A 16,069-nucleotide genomic window follows, 5' to 3' on the forward strand; every position below is an offset into this window, starting at 1 on the left:
TCTTCTCTGTTACTCACTCTCGCTCACTTCCTCTCACCTCCCTCCCTCTTTTCTCTCCCCTCTCTCTCCTACAGGCACGCTGGTGGGGGTGGGTGATGTCATCTCCCAGCAGGTGCTTGAGAGGCGGGGTCTGGCCAATCACAACGTGACACGGACGGCCAAGATGATGAGCATCGGATTCTTCTTCGTCGTGAGTCCTCCTCTTCCTCACTCTTCTTCTCTTTTAACTCACTGTCTCACATCAAAGGACTGGTTAGTTCCAGTGTATCAGTCTTGACTTCACTTTTACTAAACACATTCATATTGGGTTGTTCTCTCTCACTCTCTCACACACACACACACACACACACACACACACACGGGAGAGGAGGTTTGTTTGTGGTCATGTTAATTGGAGAGGATCATTGTGCTGTCACAAACACTCCAATGGCCAGCTGTTATATGGGAACAGATCTGTGACTGTGCGTCAATAGCAGCCACCACAAGTAGGTATGAGTAGGTCTCTGAAGGAGTGAGAGAACAGCTGGGAAGCGTGGGCTCAAATCAAATCACATTTGCTTTGTCACATGTTTCTTAAACAACAGGTGTAGACTAACAGTGAAATGCTTACTTAATTAAGGACCCATCCCAGCAATGCAGAGAGAAAGAAAATAGAGAAATAATAGAAAAGTAATTACACGTAATAATAAATACACAATGAGTAATGATGTCTTGGCTATACATTGCATTCAGAAATATTCAGACCGCTTGACTTTTCCACATATTGTTAGGTTACAGCCTTATTCTAAAATGAATTACATTGTGTGTGTGTGTGTGCTCAATTTTGAGTCTCATAACCAAGGGTCTGAATACTTATGTAAATAAGGTATTTTCTAGGTCCTGTGTGGTTCAGTAGGTAGAGCATGTCACTTGAAACGCCAGTGTTGTGGGCTCAATACCCACGGGGTACAAGTACAAATTACATTAAAAAATAAAACATCAAATAAAAATAACAATAAAAAACAAATAAGGTGTTTTCGCTTTGTCATTATGGGGTATTGTGTATAGATTGATGAGGAAAATGTTTTATTTAAAACATTTTAGAATAAGGCTGTAACCTAACAAAATGTGGAAAAAGTCAAGGGTCTGAATACTTCCCGAATGAATGAGTCAATGTGTAGGGGTACAAGGTAATTGAAGTAGATATGTACATATAACTAGAAATAAAGACTTGGTAACAAGATAGATAATAAGCAGTAGCAGCGTATGTGATGAGTCCCAAAAAAGGTTTGTGCTAAAACGGTCAATGCAGATAACCAAATTGCCTCCCGGACTAACTATTTAACTAGCTATTTAATAGTCTTATGGCTCGGGGGTAGAATCTGTTCAGCGTCCTGTTGGTTCCAGACTTGGGGCATTGGTACCGCTTGTGTGACTGGAGTCTTTGACCATTTTTAGGGCATCACCTAGTATAGAGGTCCTGGATGGCAGGGAGCTTGGCCCCAGTGACGTACTGGGCCGTTCGCACTACCCTCTGTAGCACCTTGCAATCGGATGCCGAGCAGTTGCCATACAAAGCGGTGATGCAGCCAGTCAAGATGCTCTCAATGGTTCAGATGTAGAACTTTTTGAGGATCTGAGGACCCTTGCCATCTTCACGACTGTGTTGATGTGTGTGGACCATTTATAGATTCTTGGACTTGAAACTCTCGACCCGCTCCACTACAGCCCGTCAATGTGAATGGGGGCATGTTCGGCCCTCCATTTCTTGTAGTCCACAATCAACTCCATTATCTTACCGACGTTGAGGGAGAGGTTGTTGTCTCAGACCTTCTTCCTATAGGCGGTCTCATCGTCGTCGGTGATCAGGCCTCCCACCGTTGTGTCGCCAGCAAACTAAATTATGGTGTTGGAGTCATGCATAGCCACAGTCGTGGGCTAGCAGGAAGTACAGGAGGACAATAAGCACACACCCCTGAGTGGCCATTTTGTTGATGGTCAGCTTGGTGGATGTGTTGTTGCCTACCCTTACGACCTGGGGATGGCCCGTCAGGAAGTCCAGCCTCCAGTTGCAGAGGGAGGTGATTAATCCCAGGGACCTTAGCTTAGTGATGAGCTTGGAGGGCACTATGGTGTTGAACGCTGTCAATAAACAGCATTCTCACATAGGTGTGAATGGTGGGAGAAGGCTGTGTGGAGTGCAATAGAAATTGCGTCATCTGTGGATCTGTTGGGGCGGTATGCAAATTGGAGTGGGTCCAGGGTGTCTGGGATGATAGTGTTGATGTGAGCCATGACCAGCCTTTCAAAGCATTTCATGGCTACAGATGTGAGTGCTACGGGGCGATAGTCATTTAGTTTACCTTGGCTACAGGTTACCTTGGCGTTTTTGGGACTATTGTGGCACAGGGACTATGGTGGTCTACTTGAAATGTAAGTATTACAGACTGGGTCACGGAGAGGGTGAAAATGTCAGTGAAGACACTTGCCTGCAGCTTTGTGAATGTTAACCTGTTTAAAGGTATTACTCATGTCGGCGACGGAGATCGTTATCACAGTCGTATGGAACAGCTGGTGCTCTTATGCATGGTTCAATGTTGCTTGCCTCGAAGCAAGCATAGAAGGCATTTAGCTCTTCTGGTTAGCTTGGGTCCCTGGGAAGCTCCCTGCTATTTTTCCCTTTGTAATCTGTGATAGTTTGCAATCCCTGCCACATCCGACGAGCGTCACATCCGTCGTAGTTGGATTTGATCTTAGTCCTGTATTGATGCTTTGCCTGTTTGATGCCTCGTGGGAGGTCATAGCGGTATTTCTTATAAGCATCCAGATTAGTGTCCCGCTCCTTGAAAGCGGCAGCTCTAGCCTTTAGCTCAGTGCGGCCGTTGCTTGTAATCCATGGCTTATGGTTGGGGTATGTGCTAAGCTGTCATCAAGGAAAAGGGTGGCTACTTTGAAGAATCTCAAACAAAACAAAATATATTTTATATAACACTTTTTTGGTTATTACATGATTCCATATGTGTTATTTCATAGTTTTGATGTCTTCACGGTTATTCTACAATGTAGAAAATAGTAAAAATAAAGAAAAAACCCTTGAAAGAGTTGGTGTCTAAAACTTTTGACTGGTAGTGTAGATATTACCTCAATTACCTCGACTAACCGGTGACCCACATATTGACTCTACCGGTACTACCTGTATATAGCTTCGCTACCGTTATTTTACTTCTTCTCTTTAATTATTTATTACTTTAATTTTGTATTTTTTACTGATCTATTTTTTTCTTAACACTTATTTTTCTAAAAACTGCATTGTTGGTTAAGGGCTTGTAAGTAAGCATTTCACTGTAAGGTCTTCACCTGTTGTATTCGGCACGTGACAAATACAATTTGATTTAATTTGATTTGACCCAAGGACCACCCAAGGCCAGGCCACAGCACCAAGGTTCCTAGACACGCCACACACAGATGTTCCCTCTCAAACACTCCTTCTCACAGACTCGGTGACATGACTGACATGACAGAAAGCTGAGAAACTCTATTATTGTGCCTCACCACTGTGTGTGTGTGTGTGTGTGTGTGTGCGTGCGTGCGTGCGTGCGTGCGTGCGTGCGTGCGTGCGTGCGCGTGCCTTTTTGACTTCAATTTGAATTGACACCAACCCTGTTGTTGTCTAACATATTTGTTTCCGGAATGTTCTGAAAGCATAATAATTTTTCATGATTGATTCCTGTTGTTACGCCATCAGTCTTTTCATGATGAATCTGTGTGAAGTATCCTGATTGTTCTTTTTTCAACCCCAGGGCCCTGCAATAGGTAGCTGGTACAAGGTTCTGGACAAGCTGGTCACTGGGGGGACGAAAAGTGCTGCCATGAAGAAAATGCTTGTTGATCAGGTGAGGGGCATCTGGGTGGCTGCAATTAAGTAAAAAGACAGCCAGTTTACATGAATATATAATTTAACATGGTTTATATTGCTTTAGGTAAGTTCTCTGTCCTCTAATGGGCTGGTTATTAACCCTTGTATATGACTCCTCTACTCACAAATCTTACTTTCATTTTTATTTTTTTTCTCGTTATTTTACCAGGTAAGTTGACTGAGAACACATTCTCATTTGCAGCAAAGACCTGGGGAATAGCTACAGGGGACAGGAGGGGGATGAATGAGACAATTGTAAACTGGGGATTATTAGGTGACCGTGATGGTTTGATGGCCAGATTGGGAATTTAGCCAGGACACCGGGGTTAACACCCCTACTCTTACGATAAGTGCCATGGGATCTTTTAATGACCGCAGAGAGTCAGGACACCCGTTTAACGTCCCATCCGAAAGACGGCACCCTACACATGGCAGTGTCCCCAATCACTGCCCTGGGGAATTGGGATATTTTTTAGACCAGAAGAAAGAGTGCCTCCTACTGGCCCTCCAACACCACTTCCAGCAGCATCTGGTCTCTCATCCAGGGACTGACCAGAACCAACCCTGCTTAGCTTCAGAAGCAAGCCAGCAGTGGTATGCAGGGTGGTATGCTGCTGGCTACATCAACAAACATTCCAAATATGAATGGACCCCAGGTTAAAGCGCCATCAAAAATGCCTGTCACTGTGGTGCCAGCCAGAGCTGAGTGAATAGGTGTGACATGCATCAGAGGAATCTATTTCTGCCTGTTCCCCTAAAGGTTGAAGCCCCCTTCAGCGTCTGTCAACCAATCCCTGCATTGACAGGCGGGGGAACAAACACCTGCTTGCATAATACGCAGCTAACATGATTTGGGATCTGTGAATGCACAGGATTAGAGAGGACAATGAGAGGCGAGCACCGCACGGCCCTCTCCTGGAGGAGGGATTAGTGTACACTCTGAAGGATGCACACTCTCCACGCTCTCCTTTCACTGCACAGCTATTTTCACACACGAAACAGCGATTCCAGGGCAAATTTGTGATCTTAAAGACCCCCCCCCCCCAAAAAAAAATATGTCCTGTCAGTGGCCAGTTTGTTAGGTACACCCATCTAGTACCAGGTCAGACCCCCCTTTGTCTCCAGAACAGCCTGACGTCTTTGGGGCACGGATTCTACAAGGTGTGGCATTCAAACATTGCTCAATTAGTATCAAGGGACCGAACGTGTGCCAGGAAAACATTCCTCACACTATTACACCACCGCCACCAGCCTGCTACCATTAACACCAGGCAGGATGGGACCATGGATTAATGCCGCTTACGCCAAATCCTGACTCTGCCGTCAGCATGACGGAACAGGAACCGGAATTCGTCGGACCAGGTGATGTTTTTCCACTCCTCAATTGTCCAGTGTTAGGAGTGGGACCCGGTGTGGTCATCTGCTGCACTAGCCCATCCGTGACAAGGATCGACGAGATGCCATTCTACACACCACTGTTGTACTGCTCCATTATTTGCCTGTTTGTGGACCGCCTGTTAGCGTGCAAGTTTCCTGCCATTCTCCTTTGACCTCTCTCATCAACAACCTGGGGATTTAATGTTGGTGGTCCTTGTCTAGATGAAGTTCATTATTTGCCGTAAGTCAGGCCACATTATGGTAAGCTTTACAGGGGGAGTCCTAACCACAGTGATGCATCTCCATTTATCACTGTCACTGATCGGTAAAGCTGGATGGTGTTAAGAAACAGGGTCTTCCCTGACTTAGATGATTTACTCAGTGATCTGAAAGAAAGGTATGAATAGTACAGTTGTTAAGGGAAGCCCCTGTCTGTATAAAGCTCATTAGGAACTGGCTGGTTGACAGCCGTGGTATGTCAGACTGTATAACACGGGTATCACAAAACATTTATTTTTACTGCTCTAATTACATTGGTAACCAGTTTATAATAGCAATAAGGCACCTCAGGGGTTTGTGGTATATGGCCAATATACCACGGCTAAGGGCTGTATCCAGGCTCTCCGCGTTGCGTCGTGCTTAAGAACAGCCCTTAGCCATAGTATATTGGCCATATACCACACCCTCTCGTGCCTTATTGCTTAATTAAATCATGCCCCAAGTCACAGTCAAGTTCATTTCTCTGACAATCAAATATGTCTGAGTTGTCAACGTCTATCTTATCCTCCTCTTTTCCTCTGACATTTTTTGTCAGTCATCCCAGTTGGTTAGTGTGATGAAACTTTCATAGAGGCTTTTTATGGATGCCCACATTGGTCTGTAAGTGACAGAGGCAGGACCTTAATGCCATTAATTAACAGGGTTGTACGAGTACTTCAAAAAAAATGAAAAGTAATTTCTCCCTCTTAATTATACAACAGTGCAAGGTAGGGTCCTCGAGTTTGCTAACAACATAGTTGCTCACAACATTCACTACATGACCAAAAGTATCTGGACACCTGCTCGTCGAACATCTCATTCCAAAATTATGGGCATTAATATAGAGTTAGTCCCCCCTTTGCTGCTATAACAGCCTCCACTCTTCTAGGAAGGCTGTCCACTAGATGTTGGAACATTGCTGCAGGGACTTGCTTCCATTCAGCCACAAGAGCTTTAGTGAGGTCGGTCAGTGATGTTGGGCAATTAGGCTTGGCTCGCAGTCGGCGTTCCAATTCATCCCAAAGGTGTTGAATGGGGTTTAGGTCTGGGTTCTGTGCAGGCCAGTCAAGTTCTTCCACAACGATCTCGACAAACCATTTCTGTATGGACCTCGCTTTGTGCACGGCATTGTCATTCTGAAACAGGAAAGGGCCTTCCCCAACTGTTGCTACAAAGTTGTAAGCACAGAATTGTCTAGAATGTAATTGTATGCTGTAGCGTTAAGATTTCCCTGGAACTAAGGGCCTAGCCCAAACCATGAAAAACAGCCACAGACCATTATTCCTCCTCCACCAAACTTTACATTTGCCACTATGCATTGGGGCAGGTAGCGTTCTCCTGGCATTCGCCAAACCAAGATTCATCCGTCGAACTGCCATATGGTGAAGTGTGATTCATCACTCCAGAAAAACGCGTTCCCACTGCTCCAGAGTCCAATTGGGGTGAGCTTTACACCTCTCCAGCCGACGCTTGGCATTGTGCATGGTGATCTTAGGCTTGTGTGCGGCTGCCGGCCATGGAAACCCATTTCATTAAGCTCCCGACAAACAGTTTTTGTGCTGATGTTGTTTCCAGAGGCAATTTGGAACTCGGTAGTTAGTGTTGTAACTGAGGACAGATGATTTTTACGCACTTCGCGCTTCAGCACTGCCAGTCCCGTTCTGTGAGCTTGTTTGGCCTATCAATTCATGGCTGAGCCGTTGTTGCTCCTAGACGTTTCCACTTCACAATAACAGCACTTACAGTTGACCGGGGCAGCTCTAGCAGGGCAGAAATTTGACAAACTGACTTGTTCGAAAGTTGGCATCCTGTGACAGTGCCACGTTGAAAGTCACTGAGCTAGATCTTCAGTAAGGCCATTATACTGCCAATGTTGGTCTATGGAGATTGCATGGCGGTGTGCTCGATTTTACGATTGTATACACCTGTCAGCAACGGGTGTGGCTGAACTAGCCAAATCCACTAATTTGACGGGGTGTCCACATATTTTTGTATATATAATGTATGTTATACAAGTAAGACATTGTATAACCATTGCCGCAGTGACTATGCTTTTGGTTTGAGAAATGTTGCCTCAAAGATCAATAAAAACCTACCTGGCTCTGTGTTTTAAAAATGGCCATTTTCACTTCCGTAAATATGTATTATGACGTCATTGGCTTATATGCAGAACCCTGCAGAGGTAACAACATCCTACAGGCCCTCTACTTTCAGGGCCCAACTAGACTCATCATAATCATTGCAATTATCCAATTTTCTTTTGAAACCTTTTAATAGTGGCCAGTGTGCATCCTTATTTTTATGCACAGTGTCCATGGAAAAAGGTATGCTTCCATTAAGTCACTGAGCTTTTTTCCCCACTCGTTTTGCACGCACATTAACATTTATATAAACATGTACATTCACACACACAAAAACATCACACAGACACACACATGTACACAGAACGATAAAACAGTGTTTGTTCTTGTCATGTATCAACAGTTGTGCTTTGCACCGTGTTTCCTGGGTGCCTTCCTGGGGATCTCTGGAACCTTGAATGGACTGACTGTGGAGGAGAACGTTGCCAAGCTCAAGAGGGTAAGGCTCATCTCATCATGGCTTTTCTCCACTGATTTCAATCAAACATACATTAAACGTCAAAGAATAAGATCATTAAATAACATACATTAAGCATGAGTTGCAAATATATATAGTTGAAGTCGGAAGTTTACATACACCTTAGCCAAATACATTTAAACTCAGTTTTTCACAATTCCTGACATTTAATCCTAGTAAAAATTCCCTGTCTTAGGTTAGTTAGGATCACCACTTTATTTTAAGAAAGTGAAATGTCAGAATAATAGTAGAGAGTGATTTATTTTAGCTTTTATTTCTTCAAGTTTCCCTCTTTTCCTCCAAACATAACAATGTCATTATGGCCAAACAGTTCTATTTTTGTTTCATCAGACCAGAGGACATTTCTCCAAAAAGTACGATCTTTGTCCCCATGTGCAGTTGCAAACCATAGTCTGGCTTTTTTATGGCGGTTTTGGAGCAGTGGCTTCTTCCCTGCTGAGTGGCCTTTCAGGTTATGTCGATATAGGACTCGTTTTACTGTGGATATAGATACTTTCGTACCTGTTTCATCCAGCATCTTCACAAAGTCCTTTGCTGTTGTTCTGTGATTGATTTGCACTTTTCGCACCAAAGTACGTTCATCTCTAGGAGACAGAACGCGTCTCCTTCCTGAGCGGTATGACGGCTGCGTGGTCCCATGGTGTTTCTACTAGCGTACTATTGTTTGTACAGATGAACGTGGTACCTTCAGCCGTTTAGAAATTGCTCCCAAGGAAGAACCAGACTTGTGGAGGTGTACAATTTATTTTCTGAGGTCTTGGCTGATTTCTTTTGATTTTCCCATGATGTCAAGCAAAGAGGCACTGAGTTTGAAGGTAGGCCTTGAAATACATCCACAGGTACACCTCCAATTGACTCAAATGATGTCAATTAGCCTATCAGAAGCTTCTAAAGCCATGACATTTTTATGACCTTTTCCAAGCTGTTTAAAGGCACAGTCAATTTAGTGTATGTAAACATCTGACCCATTGGAATTGTGATACTGTGAATTATAAATGAAATAATCTGTCTGTAAACAATTGTTGGAAAAATTACTTGTCACTCACAAAGTAGATGTCCTAACCGACTTGGCAAAACTATAGTTTGTTAACAAGGAATTTGTGGAGTGGTTGAAAAATGTGATTTAATGACTCCAACCTAAGTGTATGTATAGTTCCGACTCCAACTGTACATGCTGATTTTTGTAATCACAAAAAATCAACATGTGGTCTGAGACAGAGGTGTGTGGCGTTGACCTTGGAGCCCAGGGACTGTCAGACCCCTGTAGCTACCCCTGTAGCTCCCAAACTGAAAGGAACTCCTTTCCTCTCCTCTTCTGTGTTCTCCAGGAAACAAGCTGAGTGACCTCCATCTCTGCCCCAGTATAATTAAAGCTATTTTCTCCCATGAAGGAATGAAGGGAAGGAGGGTTGAAATAGCGCTGGTGACTCATGTCTTAGAGAAGGTTCCGTGTGTGTGTGGGGGGGTTTCATCCACCGTTCTTCTTGCTCGGCGGACCATCAAATATTTATGTAAGAAAGGCTCTTGAGTTTAAATGAGGCCGAAAGGGCAGTCACCAAAATGTCAGAATAGACAGAAAACAAATGGCAATTGTGCTCATTAGGCAAGAATGTGATGTGAAATAAATGTTTGATGAAAGGCAATAATGTGACCACACCTTCCCCATCTAAAGCCAGATGGAACTTAGTCTGATAGACAGTACTAGTTAAAATGGACATTAGTGACACGTGGGAATGTTCGCAGACATATGGGTGATTCCACGGCAGGAAGGCTCGAAAATATTTTGGGTGTCTCAGATTGTTCTGGCAATTCTCGCATAGAAACTGAATTGGGAGGAAGGGTGTTTGACATGTTTTTTTACATTTGTATCACAAACCATTGTTTAAGAAAATCTTGATGAAAGTGGCCATATTAAGCACTTTTCAGACCTATACATGCCTCCTGTAAAACCCTATGATCCGGGAACCGTACATGATACAGACAATATCTTGCTGTCATTATACTCCTTATAGTGTGCTCTAAAATATGGAGTATGTCTAGATTCTGAAATAAAATGTTTCACATTAATTTATTCAACATAAAAAAATATGAATATGATTACCTCAAAAGTACCTTTTTTGATTGTACTATTCAAGTACATCAAATTGTCAGAGTTGGTGCTCTGCTACTGTTGAAGTTATGATTAATTGTATGCGCACCACCAACACAATGAATGGAAAATGTATTTTGTATTTGTATTTATTAGGGATCCCCATTAGCCCTTCCTGGGGTCCAAACACATTAAGGCACTTACATCACACATAAAACAAATATAAAACAGTATATCATATAACATTATTACATCACTCCATATCTACAATACAAAATGTATGATACCACCATACAACAATATTAGAATGTACGTGTGTGTAGAGTGCGTGCGTGCGTGCGTGTGTGTGCGTATGCATGTTCCTGTTTGTGTGCATCTCTTTACAGTCCCTGATGTTCCATAAAGTGTATTTTTAATCTGGATTTTAAATCTGGTTTTACTGCTTGCATCAGTTACCTGATGTGGAATAGAGTTCCATGTAGTCATGGCTCTATGTAGTACTGTGCGCCTCCTATAGTCTGTTCTTGACTTGGGGATTGTGAAGAGACCTCTGGTGGCATGTCTTATGGGAGGTGAATTGGTGTCTGAGCTGTGTGCTAGTAGTTTAAACAGACACATATTCAACATGTCAACACTTCTTACAAAAACAAGTAGTGATGAAGTCAATCTCTCCTCCACTCTGAGCCAGGAGAGATTTACATGTATTTTATTAACGTTAGCTCTCCGTGTACATTTACATTAGTCCAGGTGCAACAAAACTAGGGCCTGTAGGACCTGCCTTGATGATAGTGTTGATAAGAAGGCAGAGTAATGCTTTATTATGGACAGACTTCTCCCCATCTTAGCTACTGTTGTATCAAAATGTTTTGACCATGACAGTTTACAATCCAGGGTTACTCCAAGCAGTTTAGTCACTTCAACTTCCTCAATTTCCACATAATTTATTACAGGATTTAGTTTAGGTTTAGGGTTTAGTGAATGATTTGTCCCAAATACAATGCTTTTCGTAATAAAAATATTTAGGACTAACTTATTCCTTGCCACCGATTCTGAAATTAACTGCAGATCTTTAAGTGTTGCAGTGATTTCACTTAATGTAATAGCTGACATGTATAGTGTTGAATCATCTGTATACATTTACTCAAAGCCAGTGGCATGTCATTATTAAGGGCCCTAGACAGCTGCCCTGGGGAATTTCTGATTCTACCTGGATTATGTTGTTGAGGCTTCCAAGAACTGCCTCTGTGTTCTGTTAGATTCTTTATCCACAATATAGTAGGGGATGTAAAGCCATAACACATATGTTTTTCCAGCAGCTGACTATGATCGATAATGTCCAAAGCTGCATTAGTCTAACAATACAGCTCCCACAATCTTTTTATCTTCAATTTCTATCAGCCAATCATCAGTTATTTATGTAAGTGCCGTGCTTGTTGAATGTCCTTCCCTATAAGCGTGCTGAAAGTCTGTTGTCAATTTGTTTACAGTAAAATAGCATTGTATCTGATCAAACACAATTTTTCCAAAAGTTTACTAAGGGTTGGTAACAGGTTGATTGGTCAGCTATTTGAGCCAGTAAAGGGGGCTTTACTATTCTTGGGTAGTGGAATTACTTTTGCTTCCCTTTAGGCTTGAGGGCACACACTTTCTAGTACACACTTTCTTCTGCTGGTGACTTGCTGAATGTAATTGGTTAATGACCATGATATCAAGGTCTATGTATAAAATGGGTCATATCTTTAAGAGTACCCAGTCTGGAAATTTGACGTGTTTGAAGAGAATATTGTTCCAAATATAATGAGATATGAGATATTAATATTGTTAATGTTGAATAAATTAATGCGAAAAATTGTATTTCACTAGCTAGACACTCCATATTTTAGCACATACTGTAAGGAGTATAAGGACACCAAGATGTTGTCTGTATCATGTGCGGTTCATGGCTCATGGAGTCTTACAAGAGACATGTATAAAAAAGGGCCTAAAATGGCCACTTTCATAATGATTTTCTCAAAAATGGTTTGTGATACAAATGTAAAAAGAATAACAAACATCCTTCCTTCCAATCAAGTTTCTATGTGAGAATTGCCGGAACAATCTGAGATACCAAAAATATTTTGGTGCCTTCCTGGCGTGGAATCTTCCATATGCAGCATCCTCCTCAGTCCTCAGCCCTGCTCTTCAATAGCTAGTGGCAAGCCGCTCTGGTGTCAAATCACGTCACAAGCCCATCCCAACTATGACTTCACTTCACCTCATCTTATAGTGTGGGTCAAGCTCTCCCCCGGGACCTATTGGTTATTCATATTCATTCAGCTGTGATGTGTCTGATGCTACAGTACCTACCTCCTCTATAGCTCCTGTAGAGCTAGATCAAAATGTATGTCATAGCTCTGACCTCCCTCCTTTATGAGACGATGAATGGGTTGGAAACGTGAAGGTCGGAGATGTCCATTTTGAGTGCAGCCATTCTTCTACACATGCGGTCAGTCGCTCTGCTCTGCTGAATGCTGACACTGAAGCAAAAAGGTCAAGCGCACACTGCCTCCTGGGAACACAAAAACAAGTACTAACAACTAATCTACCTATTACCGTTTTCATTATGTGACAGTTTGATGGTTTTATGACATGCTCAGAGCTCAGTGTGTCATAATTAAGTGAGCATATGGTGTGCGCTGGCCAAACAGTTCCATGGACGCATAACTGCAGCCTCGTGAGCTCAAAGAAGTTAGTTGTCTCTTCAGCCCTAGAAGAAGAATGAAAGCTGTCCGCTCTCCAAAGGGGAAGGATTTTGGTAACGCCACCGTGTGTCTCTGATGTTGTAGTACTGCGGTGTTTTCACCCCAGGTGGCCGGTGCCTTTTTTTCTAGTAATTAGGAACTGTTACGCCAAAGACAACATTTCTGGGAACATTGGATTATTTTACACACCTAGTCTTTCCCAATAAAGACATTATTGACCTTTAGGGAGAATGGCCAGGCTTAGTGAGGGTCCTGGCTGTTCCAGATGGCTGGTTGTTTTATATGCCATGTGATGTGAGGGAGCAAGACACTGACCCACAGTTGTTAACTTGAGACTATGATGTTGAGCTGTCAGATGTCACTGTGACTGGCCCAGATGGGGGTCAACACATACTGTAACCCCTCACAGCTTGACTGATAGCCCCTACCTACCTGGTCAGGGTTAGAGGTCAACACAGGTGTGAACTGGAAGAAGGCATCCGGGTGAGGGTCAGTGAAGATGTTTTTATTAGAAATACACAATCATTCTAAGCTCTAACGTAAAGGTCTCTGTGTCTATCTTATTCTCTGCAGGACTACACAGATGCCTTGATCTCAAATTACTATGTAAGTTATCCCTGTGAAAGGCTTAAAATATTATTTACGGTATGAACCACTCTGTAATGTTTCATTGAATGTGTTCCGTTCTTTTTCAGCTATGGCCTGCAGTCCAGATTGCAAACTTCTATTTTATCCCACTGCACCATCGGTGAGCACCTGGGATGGTTTAGTGACATCAATGTAGTCCATATACATTTTATTTCCATATTGATCTATTCAATGGCATTGATCTATTTATTCAGCTGTGATGTGTCAGTATTGAACTCTTGTCTTGCAGATTGGCTGTGGTCCAGATTGTAGCTATCGGCTGGAATTCCTACTTGTCCTGGAAAGCCAATAAGATGTGATGGATATTTCAGGACCCGCCCTACCTCACACATATAGGACTATCAATGAGACTTTTACACCTGCAAATAGTGTTATACACTGAATCCAGAAAGCTGTGAATCGCACACTAAAGTTAGCGGTCAGGAAAAAAATTGTTAACAAACACTATGAAATATTCAAACTTTAAAAAGAAAAAAAAAGAAACTTGAAACTCAAACTTTTGCATAGTGAAAGATTTTTGTGAAAGTTTGTCACATCTACAAGACTGGTCAAAAGTTTGGACACACCTACTCATTCAAGGGTTTTTCTTTATTTTTACTATTTTCTACATTGTAGAATAATATGAAATATGACATATGGAAGCATGTAGTAACCAAAGAAGTGTTTAACAAAAAACAAAGTGTCAAATCAAATCAAAATATATTTGAGATTCTTTAAATAGCCACCCTTTGTCATAATCACAGCTTTGCACACTCTTGGCATTCTCTCAACCAGCTTCATGAGGTAGTCACCTGGAGTGCATTTCATTTAACAGGTGTGCCTTCTTAAAAGTTAATTTGTGGAATTTTTTTCCTTAATGCATTTGAGCTTGTTTTGACAAGGTAGGGGGTATTCAGAAAGTCCATATTATGGCAAGAACAGCTCAAATAAGCAAAGAGAAATGACAGCCCATCATTACTTTAAGATATGAAGGTCAGTCAATACGGAAAATGTCAAGAACTTTGAAAGTATCTTCAAGTGCAGTCGCAAAAACCATCAAGCGCTATGATGAAACTGGCTCTCATGAGGACAGCTGCAAGAAAGGAAGACCCAGAGTTACCTCTGCTGCAGAAGATAAGTTCATTAGATTTACCAGCCTCAGAAATTGCAGCCCAAATAAATGCTTCACAAAGTTCAAGTAACAGACACATCTCAACATCAACTTTTCAGAGGAGACTGTGAATCAGGTCTTCATGGTCGAATTGCTGCAAAGAAATGACTACTAAAGGACACCAATAAGAAGATGAGTCTTGCTTGAGCCAAGAAACACGAGCAATGGACATTAGACCGGTGGAAATGTGTCCTTTGGTCTGGAGTCCAAATTTGAGATTTTTGGTTCAAACAGCCGTGTCTTTATGAGACGCGGTGTGGGTGAACGGGTGATAGGATGATCTCTGCATGTGTATTTCCCACTGTAAAGCATGGAGGAGGTGGTGTTATGGTGTGGGAGTGCTTGGCTGGTGACACGGTCTGTGATTTATTTAGAATTCAAGGCACACTTGACCAGCATGGCTACCACAGCATTCAGCAGCGATACACCATCCCATCTGGTTTGCACTTAGTGGGACTATCATTTGTTTATCAACAGCATAATGACCTAACACACCTCCAGGCTGTGTAAGGGCTATTTTTTACCAAGAATGAGAGCGATGGAGTGCTGCATCAGATGAGCTGGCCTCCACAATCCCCCAACCTCAACCAAATTGAGATGGTTTGTGATGAGTCAGACCGCAAAGTGAAGGAAAAGCAGCCAACAAGTGCTCAGGATATGTAGGAACTCCTTCAAGACTGTTGGAAAAGCATTCCAGGTGAAGCTGGTTGAGAGAATGCCAAGAGTGTGCAAAGCTGTCATCATGGCAAAGGGTGGCTATTTGAAGAATCTTAAATATAAAATTAATTCTGATTTGTTTAACACTTTTTTTGGTTACTTCATGATTCTATGTGTTATTTCATAGTTTTGATGTTTTCACTATTATTCTACAGTATAGAAAATAGTAAAATAAAGAAAAACCCTTGTTCTAAACCTTGACCGGTAGCGTATATAAAGTTACTATTAATGCTATAAGAAGTTTATAGTCAGGCAGACTGTAGTTGACATATATACTAAACAAAAATATAAACGCAATATGTAAAGTGTTGGTCCCATGTTTCATGAGCTGAAATAAAAGATCCCAGATATTTTCCATATGCACAAAAAGTTTATTTCTCTCAAATATTTTTGTGCACAGATTAGTTTACATCCCTGTTATTTCTCCTTTGCCGAGATAATCCATTCACCTGACAGGTGTGGCATATCAATAAGCTGAATAAACAGCATGACCATTACACAGGTGCACCTTGTGCTAGGGACAATAAAAGACCACTCTAAAATGTGCAGTTTTGTCACACAACACAATGCTACAG

General features: G+C 42.2%; 1 protein-coding gene across 4 annotated transcripts in view; it reads left to right on the top strand.

The window, feature by feature from the left end:
• Window positions 1–15,863, top strand: part of LOC110522264 (mitochondrial inner membrane protein MPV17) — a 31,123-nt gene extending 15,260 nt beyond the window's left edge. For all 4 annotated transcript variants that reach the window (XM_021600517.3, XM_021600518.2, XM_090232871.1 and 1 more), the window contains exons 3-8: window positions 75–190; window positions 3,780–3,872; window positions 8,015–8,110; window positions 13,553–13,585; window positions 13,675–13,727; window positions 13,857–15,863. In XM_021600517.3, the coding sequence (XP_021456192.1) occupies window positions 75–190; window positions 3,780–3,872; window positions 8,015–8,110; window positions 13,553–13,585; window positions 13,675–13,727; window positions 13,857–13,926 (461 nt within the window). In that variant the 3' untranslated portion in view covers window positions 13,927–15,863. The remainder of the gene's footprint in view (window positions 1–74; window positions 191–3,779; window positions 3,873–8,014; window positions 8,111–13,552; window positions 13,586–13,674; window positions 13,728–13,856) is intronic.
• Window positions 15,864–16,069: the final 206 nt, after the last annotated feature.

Source organism: Oncorhynchus mykiss, chromosome 4 (genome assembly GCF_057628025.1).
Source record: "Oncorhynchus mykiss isolate SJ-2025 chromosome 4, ASM5762802v1, whole genome shotgun sequence".
NCBI lineage: Eukaryota > Metazoa > Chordata > Actinopteri > Salmoniformes > Salmonidae > Oncorhynchus > Oncorhynchus mykiss.